Raw genomic sequence first — 27,659 nt, 5'->3', positions numbered from 1 at the left:
ATACCATTAATAAACAAAAATATAAATAATATATAAAAGAACATAGACGTTTTTACATATTTTCCTGTATCCCGATTGTAACCAAGAATATCTAAATATTTAATTAAAATGTTGTAATTTTTTTTTGTTTTCAGTCATTTGACTGGTTTAATGCAGTTCTCCAACATTCCCTATCTAGTGCTAGTCGTTTCATTTCGGTGTACCCCCCCTACCATCCTACATCCCTAACAATTTGTTTTACATATTCCAAATATTGTCTACCTGCACAATTTTTTTCTATTATATTTGGATATTATTTGGCCGAGAGGAGATAAATTAATAATAACTAAAAACTGATCCGCAATTTTACTATTCTATAATATTTGCCAAAAATTGATGATCGCATATTATTTTATATGCAAATGTGTAAACATAAATTCGACATAAATATCGTATATTGTAAATATAAGAAAATTATATTAAAAATAAGTATTAAATTAATTAATTAGTATTATATTAATTAGTAATTAAAATTGATCAGAAATATTTACCTTAAATTTAAAAAAAATTTAAGAATAAAGAAAATAAAATTAAGATTAACCCACCACCGGGTTGTTTTTGTGGGAAACTCGTGGTCGTAAATCGGCTGATTTCAACGTCGAAGTTCTCAGGTTCAAATCGTAATAATAGTAGTTACTTTTAATCGCATTTGAATACTAAACCTCCGGATGCACCGTTAGGAATTCTTCAGAGGATGAGATGAATGATTTGTAGCGTGTGCGAAAATGCTATGCCTGACCGGGATTCGAACCCGGAACCTCCGGATGAAAGGCCGAGACACTACCACTAGCGCCACGGAGGCCGGCCGTTCACGGAGGTCTGATCACAGAGTTAAGCAACGTCGGGCGCGGTTAGTACTTGGATGGGCTCTTTGGGGACAGGGTTTCAATAACCACACGTCTCCGGAGTAGACGACCTGAGTTTTTCGAGACTACAAATTTATCGGGATAGTACACTACACTGGTAAGTCGCTAATGACTAATTGTGATACGACTATAAATAAACTTACTGAAAAAAAATTCAGAATATTTATTAACAACTATATATTATAAACAATAAATAAATGATTGTTGAAATTAGATCAGATATTATATATGTAAAGTAAATAATAATATAAATTTTTATTGATAATATTTCTGTGACTGAACGAAGAAAAATAAATGGTGTTTGTAAAAATAATAATAAACATTTTACAGATAATATATGTGAAATCCATATATTATCACAGGACTAAGAAACCTAGCGATCAGAAACTAACGTACATGTAGTGCAGACTTTCTCTTCTTTTATTTGGTTGTATTGTATAAATGCGCACAAATGAAAATGTAAAGAGTACTTAGCTTAACGGAGGAACGTTGAATACTGAAATGAACTGAACTGCGATTGAGGGTGAGCGTTTATTATTAGAGATATTACTATTCATGTTAGAAAATATATAATGTAAGCGATAAATAATACATTTTTTTAACACGCAATCCTATTTTCTTTTCACGCAATCCATCTTTATTTTTTACTCTGAAAATAACTGATCTTTCTTTGCCTTGATAAAATTTTAAAACTATGTTATAATACAAAAAATAATGTAACCCGTATAAATTTTTCTTTTTTTTTACCCAAAGTAAAAATTTTAACTTCAAATCTTTATTTTTCGCTACTATTCGTTTTAAGATATATGTTAAATACTTTTTAAATCCATAACTAATAAAGTAGTATAGGAATGTGCAAGTAATAAAACGTACAAAGTCATTTTCTCTATATCTCTCAATCTCTCACACACATACACAAACACCTAACCTCCTCACAACCTGCTCCTCAAACCCAAATCACCACCCATCATTTCGCAATTCACTCAAACTACCCACCACTATCGTCTCACCAAACTTGACCATCCCATCCGCCGAAATTACCAAACCCCCTTCGACCTACCCCTTGCTCGGTGCAATCATCATTCATCACCCTCCACCCCTCCACAAACAGTCACTCACTGCTCCACCTTCATACCCACTCAACCACCTTCATCAGCACCCACTGCAACACTCCGCTTCGTCAAACCGCTGAACTACTACCCTCTTTTTAAAAAAAAATTTTAACTTTGAGATAAGATACTTACTTTAATCATGTTACTCGTTTGAATATATTTCAAATTTAGATATGAAATTTGAGGGTGATAATCGTAACCAGATTTGAGAATTGAAATATTTCTCGATGATTGAACTGGATATTTATTTGAGAGTATAAATTGGTCTTCAAATCTTTGAGAACGCTTTGGAGAAGATTTATGTGCTCTACGATCATAAATTCTAGTAACCCTAAAGTTCTTCTTCTTATGTGTGACCTCCTCCAACTAGGAGTTAAAAATGAATAATTCCGAATCTACAGTCAAAGTTATACCAGTTATGTTTATTTCTTACCCTTATGTAACTACTTGGTTCACGATAAAATATCCAAACATAGTGTGCTTTACTTGTATGAGGAGGGATTCTCGCGGATTCCTGCCAGATTATAGAATGACATTAAATTTAGTAATTTAGTATTCCTCAAACAAGCAAAACTTTGATAAACATGACCTTTAAGTTTATATCGAACTAATTTTTGTTTTACGTATAGTACGACAATAATACAAGCTAATCTTTTATAAACAACATTACATTTAATAAATCACTTAAAAACATCCCCAATAGTAAATAAAGCTACCCCTAACTTCAAATACCATCTCGATGTAAAAAAAAGTAACGGTTCAAATTTGTAAAATGCTCACAGCTTGGAAGTTAAGAAACCAGATGCATAAAATATATAATAATAAATTTATTTTCAAAGAGTAAATAATTAATTAGCAAATGACATAAATAATCATTTTAGTAAACTGAATCTTAAAATAAAAGCTAAGCCATGAGTGTGAGTAAATCGCACTGTATTTTTTTTGAAAAAATCGATACTGACGTAGTCAATAATCGATGGATGTAGATAATAACAATAAATCTAATAAAACAAGTTCCAAGATATTTATTTAAACCTATTTTTTATTTATGTTTTTTTATATAACTAAGATGCTTCTAAGGATTACTGAAAGCTTCCTCGAAATCAACAAATAAATAAGAAACATTAGTTGTACGTACTAAGTATTTTTAAGCAGCTTTTAATTCGAGATGTTATATTAGTAAAATATGTTATCTACTCCTAGTATTTACGCTGGAATCATTTATAAAACTAACTCAATACGTAATCTCTTATAACCCTTCTTATTTCATTAGTAAATTTCTACTTAAACATTTTTGATACTGCGTCCACAGACGGAGTGTTTCTGCAGTATGCCACCTCATTCTAGAATATGTTAAAATTATTTAAATTAAATAAATTTATAAAATAAAAAAAAATATATAATCGGAACTGACTAAACGTATTATTATCTTAGTTTTAGGTTAAAGCTAAACTTTAGTAACAGTATTTAAAAAAAGTAACTATGATTACAAATTATAATGACAACTATTGAATTTCTTTTATCTCTCAATTGACATATCATCATTCTTAATATTCAAACCTATAACGGGTTGCGCAAAAGAAGCCAGGCGATTTCAAAAATTCATATGTTTCTAATTGAAATTATATTTTATTTTATTTACAGACCTTATAAAGGAAATCAGCAAAATTAACGATAGAAAGGTAGACAGTTGTTCTGCGTACGAATATTGAAAATTTTATTTTGAAAATTAAAATTCAATAATACTGACTTCAATTTCTTTAAAATTAAAAAGACCGCTTGCATTATTAACTGCTTACATGAATAGGCAGCTTCTTAAAAATTTTCGACAGAGGGTTCAATAAAGTATATGCAAAAATCCGGAAGACTACGTAAAGTCCAAGTGAAGATATTATTCAACGAGATCGAAAAATTGTTGAGGAGAACCCAGAAACATCAACTCGAAAATGTTCTCTTCAGGTAAATATTACTGGGAGATAATTGCGGTAATTAGAAATAAAGGTCTTAGGACTGTTTTCATACAAATTTCAACACGTGTATGAATCAAAACCGAGGGACTTTGAACAATGCCTAAATTGCGCCGCACACTTTCATAAATAGTCTAGAGAAATTAAAAACTTCATACGTAATTTTATAATTATGGGTGAAGCCTAATTTTGTTTGAATGAATTTGTGAACAATACAATATCGGAATACGGAGAACTTCAAATTCATGTGTTACTCACCAAAAGGATTTACATTCGGTTAAATGCACAGTCTTTTTCGGGTATTACATCCAATTATAATCGATTATTGGACGATAATTATTTGAAGAGATTAACGGGAATGCTGTAGCCGTAACTGTTGAGAGATACCGACACAAGATGCAAATTTTTCTGAGACCTGCTATTGCTGAAAATCAAGTGATGTGGTTCCACTGAGAAGTAGCCAATTCACGCATGACCAAGCTCAGTATGCAGTTTTAAAATATATATTTCTTTTTAAAACGGATTAATTTAAAAAATCAGCATTTATCTGGCTTGCTTCTTCATCAGATTTAACGGTATCTGTTTATTTTTCTGGGAAAGGAGAAACTTTATGTTAATAAGTCAAAGACATTCTATCATGAAAAACTCACTGGAAGGAAGACAATTTTGAAGAAATAGGGTTAATATGCGCGACGTACTGTTCCCCAAGTAGCTTAAAATATTTCACTAAATTATAGTTTATAATCGAAATAAAAATAAAAATTAAAAAAAAATTTAAAGACAGGCTTTCTGTTAATTTTTAAGAACTATTTGCTTATTTTGCGCGACCCAATATATGAACAAAAGAATTCAAAATCCAATAAACAGATTAATTAATAAAATATAGAATACAACAAAATTATTCCCTAAAATTAACTACAAATTTTGATATTATTTCACGCCTACGTGATTACTTTTCTAAGAGTTCCAGAAGAATATTTTGGGGGATAAGTTAGTTAACAATAACTAATAACTGACCCGCAATTTTACTACGCTATAATATTTGTTAAAAATGATGTTTGCATATTGTTCTATACGCAGATGTGTTAACACAAACTCAATATATAGTATATTGTAAACGTATGAAAATTATATTAAAAATTTGAAATTAAAATGGATCGGAAATATTTCCCTTAAATGTTAAAAATAATTTTAAGAATATTTATTAATAATTATGTGTTATTAACAATAAAAAAATATGTGTTGAAATTAGTTCAGAATTTACATATTTTAAATAAATTATAATTTAAATTTTCATTGATACGGTAATGTTTCTGTGACCGAAATAAAACAAAAAATAAATTTAAATCTAAAGAAATCTCACTGTCAGAAACTTACGTAAGTGTGATGCAGATTATCTCTTCGTTTATTTGGTTGTATTGTTTAAATACGCACAAATGAAAGTGTAAAGAGTAGTTAGCCTAACGGAGGAACGTTCAATACTGAAATGAAATGCGACTGAGGGCGAGCGTTTATTTTTGGAGATATTACTATTCATGATAAAAAATATATAATGTATGAGATGAATAATACATTTTTTTTTACACGCAATCCATCTTTATATTTTTTATTCTGAAAATAACTGATTTTTCTTTGCCTTGATACAATTTTAAAACTTATGTTCTAATACAAAAAAAATGTAACCCGCATAAAATTTTTTTTTACCTAGATAAAAAATTTGTATTCAAAACCTTTGTTTTTTTTTTACAATATGTATAAATTATTTATTAAATCCATAGCTATTTCCTTCATACTTTTAAATTACTAACACAATTTTTATCGTTTTCTGAGTCCTTGTTTATCGTATTCCTAATATCCAATTTTTACCTATCATAATTCGCTCAAATAAATATATTACTGAATTGTTTTCCTTTTTTCAAATTTCTAATTTTTTATCCCCGTTTTGATGACATTGCAGCAACTAAGCAATTTTTATCTGCATAATTTTTTTGTGTAACGGCTTACATACATTTTCGTTTTTAATTTAATTTTACTAACATTAAGTAAAACTATACTTATAATTAAATTCTCTACAATTTATGTTTAAAAAATGTATGATTTATTGCCAATTTAACAACGTTATTGTACGTCAAACGTAAAAAAATGTGTTTTTGACCCTATTTTTGGCGTTTTACATGGAATATCTTAGAACTAAGCGAGATACAGTTCTTGGTAACATCGGGTTGCTTCTATGGTCTAGGGGGTTATTTGGGGAGGGGGTTCAAGAGTTCTTTTGTAATACCTTCGCAATACATCCGATTTTCACCAGTTCCAACGGGATGTATGTTAGTAGGTTAATAGCTAACTGCTGCATGAATCCATAACAGCCTCGATTAACCGGGTCACGGGTAGTCGGGAATTTTGATATATCTCGGTAACCGAGCCTACAGTCTTAAAACTTCAAACGACATTGTGCAACAGATATACGTATCAATTTTTACCTATCATAATTCGCTCAAATAAATATATTACTGAATAGTTTTCCTTTTTTCAAATTTCTAATTTTTTATCCCCGTTTTGATGACATTGCAGCAACTAAGCAATTTTTATCTGCATAATTTTCTACAAATTTTATCTGCATCAATTCTCTACAAATAAATATATTACTGAATTGTATAGACTACACATGCTTCGAAAGGGTAACGTTTAAATAAGTATGTGTGTGTAATTAAATCTAAAATAATATCATCGTCATACTCACTGGCATATTCATCGACGAATAAATTCTGCAGCTTGAGCATACATTATGTTTGTGTTGTTTCAAGAGTTATGTCTCGCACTAAATTCAAACATACGTTAAAATGACACTAATATATATATATTTTTGTATTCATGTAAATTTGTGAGGATCATCTGGATTTTTTTAACTCAATTTATTTGAAGTAGACATTATTTTATACGATCACCAGGATAGCAATATATGGTATTTCTTCTAATAAATATTTACAATGATCTGGTTACCTTGATTTAAGAATTATTCTCTGCTTTTCCAGCCATTATCACTCTTACATTCGAAGTTGAGGGTTTCAGAGAACCTCCATTCTCAAAATTACTAGTGTTAACTACGAATATTTGATTGACGGTGCTAGGAAAGGGAAAAATAACATTCATATTAATTACGTTAATGGAAAGTAAAAATTTGTGATAATTCTGACCCTTTTTTGAAAATATTTTATAGCCAGCTATTTTCGCTCGCAACGGATTTATAGAAAAAGTGTATTGTATGTGTAGGTTTATAAACTAAACCGTTCCTCTTATTTGCAACAAATTATTAAAAGTAATGAATACATATATATTGAAACATTATGCAAATTATTGTATACACTCGATCCAAACGATTTAGATATAAATCTTACATAAAAAACCTTTTAATTTACTCGTTACTTTGAATTCCTAGAATTACAGTCTGGCCTAATTTTACTCAGAATAAGAGAGAAATCCAGCTAAGAAATACTAGCTAACGAAGCATTTCTAAAAATGTTAATCGAACGTTTTTCTTTATTTTTACCAGTAGAGAATGTTTGAAATTATTTAATTTTTTTGTAAATCATCCGGTAGTAAAAAAAAAGTTAAGCCTAGTTTAATTTTCTTCAAAATAATAGTAAAATATAATATCCATTGTATAATTATATCAAATTATAAAAATTTAATAATACAATAGTAAACATTCCTTTAATTAAACATTAAGGTAATTGATTGATTGATTGATTTGCACAGCATTTCTCCCGCCAACACCCCATTCGGTCGCCCTAAAACAAAAGATCAAATGTCTGCGCCACAAACAGTGACTGAGCCTCAAATCAGTTTAGCGACTAGTGTTCTAACTAGCTCCTAGAGATAACCTATATAAATAAGCGACCTAAGCATGGTGCCAAACACCACTTGCTTCGTGTCCCATCGCTCACTTGTCATTTATTCTAAAATGGGTAGGCGCACTCCGTCAACTACTAAAATATATATGACATTCAATAAATTAAATTTGCAATTCGCTGCCTCACCTAGGTCGCTGAATGCCAGTAAGAACCTGCCCATCAATATTAAAGCGCTTGGAGCTTTAATTGGCTGATGATCAGCCATAACTCTCGGGTAGCTTCCCACAGCAGCGAGGTAGGAGTCTTTCCCTTAAATAAACTACTGATGACGGTTGAACAAAGCAACGGCATCAAGGAACACCCACACGGTCCGACAATGTGGCTCACGCCACATTGATTCGCCGCTTATGAGTGGCCAATTTTCCCCTTGTTCCAGGGTGGCCTGAGTTCTGCCCCCCCCCCCCCCCCAAGAGCTGGGCAGTCGAACATAATATGTTCGTTCGACTGGACCTCCCCGCAGACGCACAGCTCATCAGCTGCCAGGTGGAACCGAAACAAATATTGGTTTAAGGTCGCGTGATTGGAGAGCACCCGGGCAACCATTGCCCTTAAAAACGAAGGAGAGGCATACCATCTCCCCAAATCCTGTATAAATCTATATAAGGATCTTCCCTTAGTCGTGGTCTGCCATTCTTGCTGCCGTGCATCCATTGCGAGGCTGTAAAGCCTCCTCCGGAGGCGGGAGATGGGCAACTGAACGAAATTTAAATCCGGTGCATTGTGATTACCGTTCCGCACCGGTACAGACCCGGCTCGAAACCGCATCCGAAATACCTCGGCCTCCCTGCCTCTCGCAACTTTCACCACTAAATCGATTGGGAGATCCTTTCCCAATACGGTGGTAGCCTCGTAGGATATTGTTTTAAAAACACCAGTGCATACTATTAAGGCTCTGCGCTGGGCACTCCTTAAATTCTGAATAAATGTTCTATTTCTGTTCAACCTATGACCCCAAACGGACGTAGCATAAGAGGCCATACTTTCGAAGACTCCTCGGTACACTATGTACAAATGACAGCCTGACAGTCCGTAATCCTTCCTAGTAATTCTACTAAGCTTGTGCATCACAAAGATGGCGTCCGCCGCTACTTGCCTAATGTGATACACCTAGGTACTTATGATCTTTAGCTCGGCTGATCACACAACCTATATACATAAAACATAATATAACATAAGAAACATAACATTAAGTTAAATAAGAGTTCAAAGGTTTTTTTGAAATTTTGTTATTTACGTTTTCTATAAGTCATTTTAGAACTTAATCTCTAAAAATATGTTCTAGCATTATTTCTCAACAAATAAATTCAGTTAAAAAGATATATGTTTCCTCTTTATGCAGGTCGTATCTTTTTTCAAATTTCTATTTTATTTTCAAGACTGAAAACTAAATTTTTATTATTTAACGTGATAATAATATAACAAGACTAATTTATGCGGTAACAACAAATGTAATTATATAGTGTCAAATACGAGTATGCTGTAATAACATAAAAAATCAAGTTGAAAAATCGTAGAATGTAACAAAATACCTAGATAAATATTTCAGTAAAATGAAAAAAGTAATAAGTTTTGTTACTTTGTGAAGTTCAAAGAAGCATTTTATACACTTAAAGTATCTTAATTTTTTTTTTTGAATGAAAGTTATTGTTTTTTTTCTTCATAACCAACGGGTGAAACCCAGTGGGTTGGTTTAGTGGTGAATGCGTCTTCCCAAATCAGCTGATTTGGAAGTCGAGATTTCCAGCTTTCAAGTCCTAATAAAGGCAGTATCCACAATACTAGATTGTGGATACCGGTGTTCTTTGGTGGTTGGGTTTCAATTAACCACACATCTCAGGAATGGTCGAACTGAGAGACTGTACAAGACTACACTTGTACAAGACATTTACACTCATACATATCATCCTCATTCATCCTCTAAAGTAATACCTGAACGATAATTCTCGAAGGCTAAACAGGAAAAGAAAGAGCCAACGGGTGACCAAACTTTGTAGAAATTATAGTAAAGAAACATTACATCGGTCTCGTTTTTCAGTGTCCTATAATCTGTGATTTGATTAATGAATTTTTTTGGAAAGAATTATCACAAGTTTGAGTAAAGCACGTGTTACAGATTCGCATAATTTCATGATGCACATTTTACTATTTTTGATTTTTTTTCGAAAAGGAATTTCTTATTGATAACTGTTCTGCGATTCATATCAGCTCCTTAAGCCTACGTTTCGGTAAACATTCTCTGGATTGGTTAAGCATTAATCTTTTTCTGATAATATAAATCTATATGGGTTTTAGTTTTTTATTGTCTAAAGTTATATTTGGTGTTTCTATTGTTCATTTTCTAGTAACAACATCATGAAGTTCAGGGGTATGTCTGGTAGACAAAAACAAAACATCATTTTGTCCCTTCATTTACATAATTTTACGTTGATATTGCTTTGCAATGCACATATTTCCCTTATTATAACTTTAGGTTGCACAATGATTGCTAAATTGTACTTCCTACGGATAGGTGGGTACTTTTGTCCGTTAAATGATGTGCGGGTTGTACAATTGTACGCAAATTATCAGTGTTAAATGTGTGATTTTAATTCAATAGAGAACTTGTAAGTTATAAAATTGTATTAAATGTTATATTTCTTCCAACCATATATTTTCCTAAGCAAACATTAACTTTTTTTGTAACACCAAGGAGTTATTTCCTGCGGAGTCATCTTCGGTATCACCTGCCTCCCAAGAGATACCGCGTGGCGATTGAACTCGCCGGGGGGGGGGGAGTCATGCGGTTGATGCTCTCTCCCGGTGAGGAATGGACTGCTTGTGCCTGGTATTTTATAAGAGTGCTATCGGAGATACTAATGGACGAGGACGTTGAGCAGAGGTCGGTTGAGGACGGCGATGGGCGCCAGCCTTCGGGGGCGGGTGGCGGTGGTACCTTGGCATTGTCGTCACCAATGACTCCCGCGGGACTCGTTCCTGTTGTCTGAGGCTGGCATAGCTATAGTGTAAATTCTGAGATGTATATATGGTTAATTGTAAATATCGAGTAGAAATAGTCTTTTAACGTGTTATGTAAATAGTGGTGTGAATGAGAAGTGTGCCTGTGACGCGGGTGGTGCTAGTGTTATGCCTTTACGACAATTCCAACATACCCTGCGTTAGGGAGTGGGTTTTTAGTGGGTCCCACCGCATATGCGGTGAATCCACCACACCCAGTATGTGCAGGGTGCTGGGTGTTTGGTTCAAACAGATTTTCTCACTTCCTAAGGAAAAACCCCATGGTGTACATAGTTTGCACAGATTTACACCGTATTTAAATTATTTAGATGGATCATAAATTGATCTAGGAATGATCAGCATTCCTGGAAAAATGATCGTAAATTTGTCAATGCAAACAGATTGATTTGGTGTAAAAGCTTGAAATATTTTATTAACAATGGTAATTAACCGGAAGTAACCGGTTGACCGGTTGGTCAACCGGTTAATGTACAACCGGTCGTTTTCATTTATATCGTAATTCATCATTGAAATGAAGTACATAAATAATTTTTTCAGAAAGAAGATGCACATGAAAATGATTTTTACTAATGATTTACTTTTTGATGAGTAGTTACGTACTTTGTTCCTGAGGAGCTCTCTTTTTCTCTCTTGCCTATTATTGGAGAAAATACTTTCAGAAGTTAAAAAATACAAAAATTTGTTGGCTTGATTCTTTTTTTTTTGGGAGAAATTAAATTAAAAATCATAATAGAGTATCTACTTTTTATAATTAGCAGGCTGACTTCTACATACAAGTTTAACAGGCTAACTGTATAAAAGTTTGCTGATTCTCAGCAAGGATCAGACATTTTTTAATTTCAACTATTTTATATTCCTAATACAAATGTGTGAAGGTAATGAAATTTGATGAAGTAAAAGAATAATGACGAGTTAAGTACTAAGACATAAGAACATAATATATATATTATTGTTGCAGGATTCTAATTGATGAAGTATAAAAAATGTTAAAAGCAAATTACACAATCCACAAAAGCTCTTTTAAGCATAAAATAAATTTGCAGTAATTATTTAGATAAGTGACATGCATTCAAAAATCAATAATCTTGGCATATGTAGTTATGGTTATTATGTTATCAATAAATAATAGTTGCTTCAAGTGTAATTTTTAAATTTTACCCATTTTTCTGTTGCAATAATAATGATGATTTTTTTACTAAAAGCACTAAAAGGATAAAAAAGCACCAATATGATGCCTATTACCAGAGTTACTTCCCTTGTAAGTTTACACAGTACCCTTACGAAATATTTCATAATTCAGTACTGTACAAGTATAATAAACATTATTTTCCGACTAAATAATATGTTATTGTATATAATTGATTCAGCCTACTAATCAGCCAATTTAATATTAAGGTTAATTAGAAGGTTAGTGAAAATTACGTTATGTTTGTGGATACCATATAAAAAGATCAGACACCTTTCTGGTGAAAGGTTTAATCTCATTAATGTTTCATTCAATCTATCGGTAACTGAAATCTGTCAACATAAATTTTAATCAAGTATATTTAAGAATTATAATTAATATTAAATACGGATTGTAAGAAAAAGGAAAAATGTTAACACAAAAGTATTGATACAAATCCAAAACATTATACACTTGCCATTACAGTAATTAGTCATTTTTGATTTTTCATCTTAAATTCTTTGCAAGTCAAAAACTACAGAAGCGACTCTTTTTTTGTATGTATACAGCTTCATTTCTGTTTATCTTTGCTATATTTTTAAAAAAATTAATTTCATTTTACTAACAATTTGAATAAGATTTTAGTAAATATTTAAATACATAATATACAGTTTTATGGCTGTGGGTCTCCAACTTAACTGCATTCTACGGTTAGAATGATAACAGGAAGAAAATATAGTCAAAAAACTGTAGATATGAAAAAGATTAAGTACAAAAAACAAAATATTATGGTAATCTTAACATTGAATAGAATTGACCTTTGTGATAGTATATACTTGTCTTTGCTAGTATGCTGTAGCAAACATGATTATTGATAAAATTTTTTCATAAATGTGATGTGTGGTAACAGAATTAATGGTCTATATATCAGAAACTAATTCTTGTTCAAGTAGGGGTTTCAATAACATTTTATTACCGATTTTATTTTTCATTAATATTTAACCAGTTCGTATTGTAATAACTAAAATTATATTTTTACTTAGTCATGATGATCACGCCAAAAAGTATATAAATATATGTCACTGACTTTAAATTAACTGTACAAATAAAATTAAATTTACCACAGTTACTTCAATTACTGTGGGGCGTTGATGTTATTAAAGAACATTCTTTTATTGTATGATAATTACTGGACTGAAAATGAAAAAGACATTAGTGAAAGAATTTTACAGTTCAATAACATGGGCTACTTTTGAATGAATTTCAAAGAGTCTTAAATCAATAGCATCAATTAGTTGTATGCAATTCATTCTACCAGATAATAATTGTAGTATCCATTAAGATAGATGATGTAAAAGTACTTGCTACGGTTGCCTAACTTTTGATTTTTCAATAAAACAGTCAATAAAATCCTAATTTTAAAAACACTGTATTTCAAGATGTACGATAATGAAGTACATAGAGTAAAAGCATTACCGCAGAGTAGATATGAATGCAGATGCATGATGCAAATATAAGAATGGATTTAAAAAAAAAGAAAAGTCTTTTTATACTTCAATCATTTTTCAGCAGTCGTGGAAAAAAAAGTTATTTATTCATAAAAAAAAACTTATATCTGCCATGCTTGTATATTCACATTCAATATAATATTCTTCTAAAACTGCAACATTTTAGATCTGGGAAGGTAAATTAGTTTTAAGTCTACCATTCATTAAATTCTAGCCATTTTCAAGTCAACCTTAATGTATCACTCTTTGTAATCTTGGTATTCATCTAAATTTAGGCACAAAACTTTTAAGCTTATAAAATACAACCTGAATATTTTTAAAACACCAAGATGTACAATAACAAGACCTATTTATTTACATTACCTAGATTAATAATTAACATTTGAATGCAATTCAATTACTCTTTGAAATTTCATAACTGTAAATTATAAAAAGTCACAAATTTGTCAGTGTATAATGGATGTCAAAATAGGTTATAATTAATTCCATCAATAATTTAAATTATTATACAAGATCGCCGCAAAAAAAAGTCCTACACCAAACTTACCTTTAACCGATACATTTTACTGATGTTTGTAGTAAAAAAATACTATAAAATGTATCAAGGTTTTTCTCTTAATAAAACATCTCACTGATTTAAACTACCATCACGGGATTGAAGCACTTAACTTCGGATAATAGAATCATTACACTCAGAGAAAGCCACTATGATTGGTGCCTCAGGTACTCTATGTGTAACACAATTATAAGAAATACTGCAATAGATGTTGTAAACTAAGAGATTAATGAAACCCATTTTTCATGAAATAATGCACTTCATAAGTATAATTATCAAATAAGTATCTCACACTCTCTCTCATTCAGTCATCAGAGGAACTTCAAAAATTGCCTTGTTTGAAGTGTATGGTATAATCTAGTGCTAAAGTATATGGTATATTCTGGTAGGGGCTAGCTTCACTACCTTGACTGTATGGCCAGGACTCCCAGGGACCAGGTTGACCTATGTGAGTCCCAGGACTGACTCCTTGCAGCCTCCAGTGGTCATGGAGTTGAACCCAGGGCTGCAGAGGTCGCTTCATCTGGCCAGGGGGCTCCACACCCTGGACCCCTGGCATTCTTTGTTATCCTCATGGATGTGAGAGTAATATTGATAAATAACAATTAAGGTATTCAGGCTTTATAGAAACCTGAAAAGAAACTAAATTACAAAGGATAGAATAGTAGTAACTGCCGTAATTAAACTACAAGGCATATTCATAAAGCAAGGGCCATTTGTTCATTAAAAAAAATTAACTCATGAGAAAAGGTTTTTACTTAAATTTTTAATTTACTACTTCACTTTTCCACATAATCGCCATTCAGTTCGAAGCACTTGCTGCACCAGTTTCTTTAACCCTTCTGCATAGAAGTTTGCCGCCTGGGAACTGAACCAGTTGACAACTGGTCTTTAATTCCTCGTTGTTTTCAAACTGTTGTCCACCAAGCCATTTTTTCAAATTCAGGAAGAGGAAGTAGTCGCTAGGTGCAAGGTCGGTACTATATGGAGGGTGGTCAAAAAGTTCCCTACGAAAATCTTGATCTTTTTTTTTTGTTAAGGCAGCGGTGTGAGAAAGCGCATTGTCGTTAAGCAGGATTACGCCGGACGACAGTTTCCCGCGTCATCGATTTTGGATCACACGTCTCAGTTTGGTGAGCGTTTCGCAGTACACGTCAGTTGTAATTGTTGATCCACGTTCCATGAAATCAACCAAAATGATCCCCCTTTTCGTCCCAAAAAACGGTAACCAACATTTTTCCATTCGAGTACAACGAAGATTGGTTAAAATTTTTTGGTTTTGAGGAACTTGAATGTCGCCACTGCATTAAATGTTGTTTCGATTCTGTGTTGGTGTAGGATATTCACGTCTCGTCGCCCGTAACAATGTGGGAAAACAAATCATCTCCATCGTTTTGATAGCGGTAAAAAAAACTCGCCCATTGCACATTCTTTGCTCTTTGTGTTGATCGGCGAGTATTTTCGGTACCCATCTTGCACACAATTTGTGATATCCAAGCTTTTCTGTGACAATCGTGTAGATAGAGATGCGTCCAACATGCGGAAATTCATTAGCCAGAGCACTAATCATCAGACGCCGATCACATCGCAGTCTTCGGTTCACTTGTCCAATGATTTCGTCGTTCTGAATACTGGGCCTGTCACTCCGTTCTTTGTTATACACATTTGTGCGGCCATTTTTAAAGTCTCGACATCATTGTCTAACCTTTCCTTCACTCATTATTGTAAGTCCATATACTAGGCACAACTCCCGATGAATTTCAGCAGCTGAAGATCCTTTTACACACAAAAATCGAATTACAGCGCGCACTTCACAACTGGCGGGAGAAATGATTGTCGTGGACATTGCGATCTGCTATCACCATCAGGCAAACAAATGCGAAATCAAAACAACTGCAGTGGCTTCGTAAATAGCCGATAGATGGCCTTGCATGTGTTAACTGTGTTCAGACCCGCTAATATTTATGCTATATAAGCCGACGGCCGAGACTTTATGAATATGCCTCATACGTAGACCTTTGTCATTGATAATTTCACAACTTATTTCAGTTGCCATGATGATGGATTAATACCTTTAATTCACAACTTCATCCCCAAGAAGGCTAGGGCTTTGATCTATGGCTTAAAACCTTCCCTTTCTTTTTCCTGTTTAGCTTCCGGTAACTACCGTTTAGATAATACTTCAGAGGATGAATGAGGATGATATGTATGAGTGTGAATAAAGTGTAGTCTTGTACATTCTCAGTTCGACCATACCTGAAATGTGTGGTTAATTGAAACCCAACCACCAAAGAACACCGGTATCCACAATCTAGTATTCAAGTCCGTGTAAAAATAGCTGGCTTTACTAGGACTTGAACACTGGAACTCTCGACTTCCAAATCAGCTGATTTGGGAAGACGCGTTCACCACTAGACCAACCCGGTGGGTTAAAACCTTCCCTGGAGTAACATGAATGTATCCTGCAAATTTGAAAGCGATCAGTCAGTTGGTTCTTGCACAATGTTGATACAAACAGACAAACTTTTGCATTTATTTATAAAATATATACTTATATCTTATATAAATAAGATGTTTGTTTGTAACAGCATCACATGAGAAGCAATTACTTTCAAATGTTCAGGATACATTCATGTTATACCAGGGAAGGCTTTAAGCTATAGATCGAGGCCCTATCCCTCTTGGGAGTGAAGTCATGAAATAAAGACGCTCATTAAAGAAAAAAAAGAATCCTTTTACTTCACTATATTTTTCTCACCATGGAAAAATAAAATATAATGAAGTAAAAAATTACTTTTTCTTTAATGAATATCTGTAAAATATTTAATACTCTCACAACTGAGAGTAACAACTGCATCAGGGGTTCAGGGGGTGGAGTTCTCTGGCTAGACGATCGGGCAAGCAAAGCAAGCCCCAACTGGCTAATTATATATATTTATATATAAAATATAACACAGAGATTTAAAAATTAAAAAAAAAGTTTTTTAAATTATTAAGAATGTTTAATTTTTATTTTAATTGTTAACTATATATATTATACTATATAAGTGTTTTATGATCAACTGACGATGATGGTAATCCTAGAAAGCACTTTTGATTATAAATAAGAAGTAATGAGATATGAGCAACAATAAAGAAAAAATTGATTTTACTAATATATATATATATATTTACTAATACGGGTATATGTATATATATATATATATATATATATATATGGGTTATTTCGGAGTGAATTTGGATTAGAAGGTCTGGCTTTACCTAATAGGCACTTCAGCCATTAGGCTTGTTGTGTGGCTGCAGGAAAGGAAATTTACCTCCCAAAACTTGTCTATGGAACATTCCTGCTGCACACCAAGAATGGACTGGGTCTTTTAGTCCTACCTTCCATAGCATGGATAAACTTAGCATGCAGTACAGACATTGGGAAGAAAATGAACAAAGAAAGGAAAATAGATGACTGTAAAAAATATTTATACATCAGGGCAGATATATAAGGTATTAGTCTTTTACAGAACCTGTAATATGAGCAAATTGAATTGAGAATCTACTTACATTTTTAATTGGTTAAAAAGAGGGGATGATAAGCTATTTTATTTGTTTCGGCTGGCTAAGATTGGAAGTGACAATGGACTATGGTGAAAATTTACTTTAATGCAAGGAAAAATAATATCTGTTCCACTAACAATATGAAACTATTCAGGTTTTAATGCAAATTAATATCATCCTTTAGCACTCAAACATACACAAGACAACATACACTTTTGGTTACCTTATTAATATCTAATACTGTACCATTTAACTTCAACTGAAGTACAGCAAGTCTACGTTTTGTAAGCATAATTTTCATGCAAGTTGGAAGGGGTTATTTTAGATATGGGTGAGGGAATTTTATGTATCGTTTCAATGCTAAAATGGGGTGAAACACACACATGCATGTTTGCATGCACACACACATACATAAACATACACTTACAAGCTTATGTGCATATGAGACCCTGGAAGCATACAAAGTCTGTTGCATATTTGTTCAATTTCCTCTCAACCATACATACTTCTACTTCATCTGCTCACCAACACAAATGCATACCCAGAGGCAAGCAAAATGAATTATTGTGCACCAACTAGTTACACCCTTACAAAACTTAGACGTGCTCTACCAACGTTTAAGTTAATATTGTTTTAGAAAGTAGGCATTACTATATTCTTTTTTTTTATTAAGGTAGTTTTCATTTTTACCTAAGTAATTCTTTAGATTTGTGGCCATAATGAATAAAGTTTTTATAATTATGTATTAATAATACTTGGCAAAAGAAGGTTTACAGTTACGGAACTTGCAAGTAAAAAGCAACTTGTAATACCATATAGTTTAATAATAACAATGATTTTCATCGCGCTATTCAATTTTTGGGAATTCTTGGTCAAGTAAGCCGCGCATTTGCAGGTGTCTCATAGTGTTGAAAACAGAACTCCTCATTGTCGTGTTGTAGTAATAAAGGTGATATAATGGTATCTCTCAGCTAACTGTATCGATCTACACTTGTATCGAGAATGACAAGTCCAGCGAAACTTTTACACACATACCTGTCTAAGCTGTAACACCTACTCGATTCAACCTTTCTTCAGCTATAACATGACAGTTTCTTGTTGAGTATTAAACGCAGTTACCTGTTAACGGCGCCTGAAAACTTTAAGTTTGCTTCATCGGACCAAATAATTTTTCGGATAATGAGGCCATTATCGATTAATTAGGTCAGTTGAATGACCACTGATATTGTTCAAATCAAAAGCAATTACTTTTATATGGATTTGAATACTAGATCGTGGATACCGGTGATCTTTAGCAGTTGGGTTTCAATTAACCACGGGTAAATTAGGGAACGGTCGACCTAAGACTAAACAAGCCTACACTTCATTTACATTCATACGTACATATCATCCTCATTCATCCTCTGGAGTAATAATTACGTTGGTTCCGGAGGCTAAACAGAAAATTGAGACTACTGATATCTTTACGCTTACGGAATTCTTTTTTGGGGAGTAAATAAACATAAAATATTTACAAAATAAAATTCTTTGCTATTCGAGAAAAAATTTAATTAATACGAAAATCGTACCAGGAAAATAAAGAATTTTGTAGTAAACTGTGTTTGATTGTAAACTGACCGTCAGATCGGATCAGGTTACTAATTTTTTTAATATTTTTATTCGTTTTTGACGTAGAGGGGCGACTCGGGCGAATAACATCTTTGCCTTCTCAACCACTTTGGAAACTCTTAAACGACTCAAAACCTCGCGCACGTGTTAAATATTCATTGCCATATACGTTTTTTAATAAAATATAAGTTTCAATGACTTCAATGTGGACACCACCTGACTTCCTTGTACTAAATTAAATCATTGTATTAAATTAAGTCCTTGTATTAAATTACATATACACTTTCACTAAGAATTCCTGATTTTTTTTCTTTTTTTTTTTTTAATTGTTATTATTATAAAAGATTTTTTTACAATCAGAAGTTAATAATTATGAATAAATCAATATATTTAAATTAAAAAAAAAAGTTAAAAATAAGGTGATGGATTCGAACCGATATGCCTTCCCTTGTACGATCCAAATATTTCATTAATTAAAATTTTATTTGCTATATTTCTGGAACCGATGAAAATAAGTACCACTTATGGCATAGTATTGAAAAGCTATCAATGAGGGCTTATTACTGCAGTTAAGAAAAAGTCCAAAATTCAAATATTTTGACCACTTTTGGTCCAATCGATTGCAACCAAAGTGCTTTGTACTCCGTACAAGTAATAATTAAAAACAAATCTACTGCAAAAATCCATTACAATCAACCAAATTCATATACACTTAAACCTAATTCTGATTTGAGGTATATTAACAATATTTATCTAAACTGACAATATTTTTGGATGTTTTAAAAAAAATTAATTCTTAAAGAAAGTTTTTAATTTTCACCTTACCCTTCTGATAAAAGTTGTAAACTATAAAAAAAACAACAAAACTTCGATTTTCTATACAAGATAAATCTTTCATTTCAAAATTGTTTGAATTATAAGTGCTATTCCTAATATTTTTTTTTTATTAGCCAAAACTATAATGAGTGAACCTTTCACACGATCCAACTTCTTTCAGAATAACACCTTCTCAGTATCTCTGTATTCCACATTCAGTTTTTTCCATATAGCTAATACTAGTAGAATAAATGAATAAATTCCTCTCATACAAAAGCTATTAAACCAAATTTCATGATTGTAAATTAAGCGGGGTTTGAATAAAGAAGCACCACAGATGACAACATACAAACAGAACTTTATAACTAGGACTTAATTAAACTTAGTGAACCTCAAGATATCCAGGAATTTAAAAAAACGGATACTTTTTCTTTATAACCGTTCCCACTGTAATCCCTACCCTAATAAGGGAATTTGTATGTGTCTCTGTCTGTCTGTCTTGTGTGTCCGTCCCCCTTAGCTTAGCACATAAAACACCAGTAGTCCGAGTTATGTCATTCCGTACAATATGTAATAATGTGCTCAGATAACAGGCAACGGAATGTACCGATCGCTAGCGGAAAATCTCGATTCGTTAGTGCATGTTTCGTGGTGGTCAGGTGTATACTAGTTATATAATTATATATTTATAACTTGTACTTGTTATTATTTACACTTTTAATACATATATATATTTATTTCTTTAATCGATATATACGCGAAATATATATTAATATATATTTTATTATTTACGTGATAGTTTTTCTTCATAAAGTAATGTTCTATAACCAAAAACCATTCTTCATCATCCTTTTCTGATTTCATTTAATTTTCATACTCATTATTCATCGAATATTCATTTTCATTTAAAAAAAGGAACTGCTAACACTTTTTTTATTATTAATACTGATTTTTTAATTCATCTTATAAATTCGTGTTTTCTATTATTATTTAATATTGAATTTTTATTAATTTTAAATATATTTTTGTAGTTCTATTTCGAACCCATTACAGAGTGACTGAATTTTGTGTATTTCTTTCAAGGGAATTCTTATTATAATATCGTTAAATATCATCTTTTCTATTTTTTTTTTTTTTGTTACAAAGCGTTTTTTAACCAAGTGTATGAAATCAGAAATACTAATTATTATTATCTCCAGAAGAAGCAGTAGCTTGAAAAATGACCAGTAACCGAAAAGCGATGATAAAAATTGTCTACACTGAGCAATAAGAACCAGTAAAGTGTATTTCAGTTCTTGTGATGAAGATAGGAAATACAATTTTTACGTTAATCAAGAACGAAAAAATTCGATCTACGCATAATAATCAGTCAAAAGTTTTTTAATTAGTTTTCTTCAATTTTTTTTTATATAATAAACATTTTATTTACGAAATGGAGTCAGAATGAATAAGACTATTCTCAATTATTTTCTTTTATGAAATAAATTAGTTATAAAATTTTAAAATCATCGGTAAATATTGGATAAACGAGTGAAAAATGTTTTTAGAGAAATCTTGGATGGTCTAGATAGATAAGTGGAACAGTGATTTTTATTTATTGAGTTAAAAGTGCAAGGGGATATTTTGTTTTGAATTTATTTTGGTTTTAGTAATCGCGATGATGGTAACCCACCCTAAAACGTATTTCCTAATAAGGAGGGGTGCTTAACTGAACGATGACGAATACAATGGTCCTCTTCAGGGCCAGTATTTTAAATATAATAAAAGAGTCGCCTCAAGGTTTTCTGTTTGTATATTAATTAAAAAATTTCTTTGTATTTTTGTTTATCTGTTTGAGGTTATATTTATAAATAAACTTAAATTATTCTTGTCCTTTATCCTTATTTTTCCTTTTTTTCCTCTGAGCCCCCCTTCAAAAAAAATTCAAACTCCGGCGCCTTTGCCTAAACCGATCTAAACTAAATTTAATTAGGAACATTTGCTGATATTTTTTCGCTTTTCCTTGATCGATTTTCATCGTTCAAAAAAAAAAAAATTTGTACACAAGAGGTAATCAATTTTGGACACCTAAAAATTCCATTCAGAAACGCCGCCCGCCAGGGAAACCCGCCCGGAGGGCGTGCCATAGGCACGCCGAGAGAAGCTAGTATAATATAAAGAAACCCATAAAAGATGAACATAATGAACACAGAGCTAAAACGTTTAGACAGATGAACATATCCTCGCTTACAGTTATTTTTTTATGTATAAATAAATAAAATAAGTATTTATTCAGATCATCGCCTAATTATACATTATATATCTCCTGACAGGAATAAGTGAATTTACAATTTACGGATAACAAAAAAAACTGTTTTAATGTTTCTGTCCGGAATCAGGAATTGTAGTAAAACACTTTGATTCAAGAAACATTTAAAATAAATATTACACGATATAAAATCGATGAATTGCGTGAAGATAAGTGATAAAAATTCAATTAGTTCTGAATAAATAACAATTTTGTAGTCGTAAAGACAAAAAATTCAGACGACGGACTAATTTCATTTTTCTTGTATTAAAGTTTGATACAAAAATATTATAAGATCATTTTAACTGTTGCGTGTAGATCTCTTCCTACTTGTAAAAGTAACTATTTATTTCTTAATCCGACATTAAAAAAAAGATTTAACTCAAAAAATTATTCGCAGAATATTATGTACTATTTACAATTAAAATGGACAAAAAATAAAATATCACTTACAGTATGTCGTTACAAATGGTACATAAGATTAAACGGTAGACCCTATAACATTTTACTTCGCTTATTATGGCGTATTGTACAGAAATTATTATACTTAGCTTATTTGCTGGTTCGTGGCCTCGACATATATCCTACCGACCTGACAATCTCCAAAGATCACTTGGACATTTAAAAGAGAGAAATGATATATAAAATATTATTCTTTCTGTTTTAATTTATTACAGATGACTCTTTTTTTTATTTATGTTACTTTGTATTTTTTATTATTTTTTTTTATGCGGCTTACAAATCTTCTGCAGCCTTTTTAACCTTAGTAGTTTGCATGAATTATACAAGAGCAGCAGAACAGATTTCAATTATACACTTCTAATTGAGAAAGGATCAGAGTCTAGCAATTAATCGACAAGAACTTCATCGGCTAATTTTGCATCGAACAAAGTCTTTGAAAGTTCCTTAAGCAGCTCGCACCTCCAGAAAATAATGTATCGGATAAACAAGTAACAGGCTTCAGTATGGACTTATCAGGATTCGGACCTTCACATTCAGGACGCAAGATGAAGAAACAGGTATGAAGAATAAAAGCAGCAGGTAGGTAATAAAAAAGAACACAAACCATCTAAAAAAATTTGATGCGGGCATTACATGACTCTTGTACTCCTATGAAATTACATATACAAAAAATTGTAATTACATTACAATTATTAAAAAAACAATATATTTAAATTAAAAAAAAAAAGTTAAAAGAAAAAGGAGGTGAAGCCTGATTCGAACCGATGTCCCTTCCCTTGTAAGATCCAAATATTTCATTAATTCAAATTTCATTTGGCTATAACACTAGTACCGATGAAAATAAGTACCGCTTATGATAGATCGTTGAAACGTTCTCGATAAGAGCTTATTGCTGCAGCTAAGAAAAGTTCAAAATCCAGATTTTTTTGCATTTTGGGCATTTTTTGGACAGTTTTGATTGATTCGATTGCAATCAGGAGAGGTGCACAACTAGATATTACAACAGTCCTAAATCCAAAATTTCAACATCCTACGGCTAATCGTATTTGAGTTATGCAAGATAAATACGTACCTATATACAGACGTCACGCTGAAACTAGTCAAAATGGATTCAGGGATGGTCAAACTGGATATTTCCGTTGAAATCTTAAAACCGAAATTTTTCTGATCACCATACTTCCTTTACTTCGTACAAGGAAAAAGGTCTCCTCCAACTAGTACATTCCCTTGCAAGCTTGGATAAACGATTTTGGCCTGATTATTTGAAAACTTGTTGCAACAAAAATTACTTTTCTCCAGCAATTAAACCGTCCACAAAAAAGTACAAAATTCTTAAAGAAAACCGCCTTTTACATTTCTTGAATTGTTTTGCTCCAAAAACGAATACAAATATTCACAAAAAACAAAAAAAAGGGATAAATAAATAACTATAAGCCGACTATAGGGCTTATAGCCTGCAGGGTATAAGCCTGCTCCACCACCCCTCCGTTCTTAGCTATTATGGGCTTTACCGGAGGTTATATTTCGAATCCTCGGCTTTTCACTATTCCAGTCCGTCTCGGGCAGGATGCCCCACCGATGCGAATGCTATGAGTGACATTCCCATCGGTGTACTACCGTTTAATAAACTAAAAACTAAACACATCTTACCGTGTTTTAAATAAGACTGAAAGGACTGAGCTAAATAAAGGAACTGAACTATCTACCCGTAGAAGGTTAAAGTGAGTTCAACACGCAACACGAAAGGTAAAAATATTACACGGAGCAATAACAACACAGTAACACGGACACAAAACAACCGACAAAAACATATTTAATAAACAAATCAACAAAAACAGAATACAAGAGATATGTAAGCAGAGCTCTAGATCCCCTCGGCAATCCTTTCCTTAGCTAAGTACACTAATTTTTTAGGTATAAACCTAACACATGTTTGGGTTTTTATAACCGATTTTTTTATTTTTTTTTTATTTTAATTGGTTTTTTAATTGTCGGTCATTATTTTAAGTTATTTTCTGTTTTAATGTTGTCGTTTGTCGAAGATTATATTTTTGGTTTATTAATCACGTTTGAGGTTTTATTTAGTTTAAGCTCCTTTAAGTATTCAAAGCCTTTCTCTGAAAAAGTAATTGGTCATAAACATTCACTACAGTGTAGGTTAGACTCAAAATAATTGCATCGAGGTCTCAACCTATCTATACAGAAAATAATCTTTCATAATTTACTCGCTCTAAGTAAATTTTACCGAAAAAGAGATAGTAATAATTATATTGGAATAAAAACTAAAGAATTAATAATTACTATGATCGTGTTAAACCATTTATTTAAAGAAATCTTCCCTCTTTTGAAAACTACGTTTTGTCTCATTTTAGAAGCAGTCTTTGAAAAATTCAAGGACAGAAATTAAAGTAAATAGAACTTAACTACTGTTACATAAAACATATATATGCATATATATGTAAGATGTTTCAAAAACGTTTTGCTACACTCTCATGAAAAGTCAAACGAACATCGATCTGTAAACGCGGCTTTTTTCTGATCACGGCTTACACATACAACTTAATTTAAAAGAAGTGGTGATACTAGCAGCCACCTTAAATACTTGTTTACGTTTTAACAATTATTCATCTATTTAATTCTACCACTCACCTGTAACATCACAACATAGCAGTAGACTAGTAGACTACAGCAGCTGTGCGTCAATGCTACATTAGCGCTCGTTCTGTTGAGAGTTATATAAATTAAGTGGATGAGGTAATTAAAAATATGTTAAATGTATCGATGTTAAAAGTACAGCTCACGACAGAAAGCGATGGAGAATAACAAAAAAACAATTTAATGACTGATGATTCAAGAAAAAACTATACGTAATTTATTTTTTTAAATTCATTTGTAGTAAAAAATAATTTTGCAATTACTTGAAAGTTACATTAATTACAATATTCTTAATTTTTTTTTGTTTTTAAATGTTAGTATACAAGAGGATTGTTACGCTTTCGTAAAGGTATCGGTGCGGGCCCAATAACCGATGATGGGCTTGGCACGGTGGGCTTAGCAAGAATAGGCTGTTTTTGGTTCTACCTATAAAATTCGGTTTTCATGAAGTAAAAAATTGTTCGATCGAAGAAAATTTCAGAAAACTATTAAACGTGTTCTGAAAACAAATTTGTAAATGTTTACCTCTCTGTAACTAAACCGTTACTGTATTTTATTAAAAGTGATTTAAAAAAAAAAACATATATCCTTTAGTTTTCTTAAAATTTTATTGATTTGATTTATTTTTGTTAAACGCCACAGTGCGAGGTTTTTTTGGTTTTTTTTTGTTGTTCCGAATAAAGACCTCCGATATAGAATTTTTCATTTACTCGAGATTCAAATTATACGTTAAGCAAAAGTGATTTTTATCGTTACTAGGACGCAAGTAAAAAAATAATAAATAGATAAATTTAAAATACGGAATGCACTTTAAACTTGTGTCCAAGTAGCTGCTATAAGTACTAGATATAATTATCCCGGTTCAATACACGGCAAGGACCTGGAATTGTTTCCCTTATAATATTTTATCCTTGTTAATAATAATAAAGAAAATACCTATAGATTATTCAATTTTTGATTGATTATAGAAAGATTTGTGACATAAATTCTTTTCTTTTTTCGTAGATTATTTTTTATTGTAAAAATATATACTCCTGAAAAAGAAATTGCATGTATAAAGTGAAGAAAATTACAATATTTTATTTTTCAACTATTCCTTCTTCCCCTTCTGCAAAGTCAACAGTCACACATTCTGATGGTTACTTCCTCCGCTGACTGTGACAACTTGAAAGGTCCTTCAGATTGCTTAGCGCCATAAACTTCCAAGCCCGAGGTGTACATTACTTTTGCACATACTACTGCGAAAAGCTTAATTCTGTATTTTCCAAGTTTGTTTCATTTTAACAGGGCATCTAACCCTAAACTTCACCAATTGTTCGTCAAAACTGACATATTCACTTGGTGTATAATATCGCAGGAAGTTATTGATTTGCATGGAATTTCTCGGCCACCACCCCATTCGGTCGCCCTAAAGCATAAGACCAAATGTCTGTAACACAAACGGCTACTGAGCCTCGAATTAGTTTAGCGACCCGTGTACTAACTAGCACCTCAAGCTAACCTAATAGCGCGAGCGACTAAGCATGGTCCCACATAGCACTAGTTTTGTGTCCCACCTCTCACTTGTCATATATTCTAAAATGGGTAGGCGCCCACATCAACTATTAATATATATGACATTTAATAAATTAAATTTAACTCGACAAGACGCCAATTTCCAAAGTCTTAAAGAATAAGACTCCCCGTCGGTGTCTGTTTTTTATGTAATTATTTAAAATTGGTATTTTTAATTAATTTTTTTTTAATAGACAGAAAACTAAATATCGCTTTGAAATTTAAATTATTAGTAAAATTGTAACACAGACGTAATCTGGTCTGTGTAAAAATACAGTTTTTCAAACTGTATTTTTACTTCCTTGTAGAAAGGAAATACTGTGATCGCGAAAAATCTCAATTTTCAGATTTAATGGAAATATCCATTTTGACCAACCCAGAATCCATTTTGACAAGTTTCGGCGTACGTATTTATCTCGCATACCTGAAAAACGATTAGCGGTAGGATGTTGAAATTTTGGATTTAGGACTATTGTAACATCTAGTTGTGTATCTTCTCTTTTAATTGCGTTCATCCAAATTCAAATAATTTGGATTTTGGAATATTTCTTAACTGCAGTAATAAAAGACCTCATTGAGAGCTTTTTAA

The 27,659-nt window shown here is 32.0% G+C and overlaps 1 protein-coding gene across 1 annotated transcript in view; it reads right to left on the bottom strand.

The window, feature by feature from the left end:
* LOC142332755 (odorant receptor 43a-like) overlaps positions 1 to 17,980 on the bottom strand; it is a 31,336-nt gene extending 13,356 nt beyond the window's left edge. Inside the window, exons 1-2 of the mRNA XM_075379369.1 lie at positions 17,912 to 17,980; positions 5,362 to 5,444 (exon numbers count right to left, since the gene is read on the bottom strand). Coding sequence (XP_075235484.1) covers positions 5,362 to 5,444; positions 17,912 to 17,980 — 152 coding nt within the window. The remainder of the gene's footprint in view (positions 1 to 5,361; positions 5,445 to 17,911) is intronic.
* Positions 17,981 to 27,659: the final 9,679 nt, after the last annotated feature.

This window comes from Lycorma delicatula, chromosome 12, assembly GCF_047948215.1.
Source record: "Lycorma delicatula isolate Av1 chromosome 12, ASM4794821v1, whole genome shotgun sequence".
Lineage (NCBI taxonomy): Eukaryota > Metazoa > Arthropoda > Insecta > Hemiptera > Fulgoridae > Lycorma > Lycorma delicatula.
The sequence above is the reverse complement of the archived record's forward strand: the minus strand, read 5'-3'. Positions and strand labels throughout refer to the sequence as shown.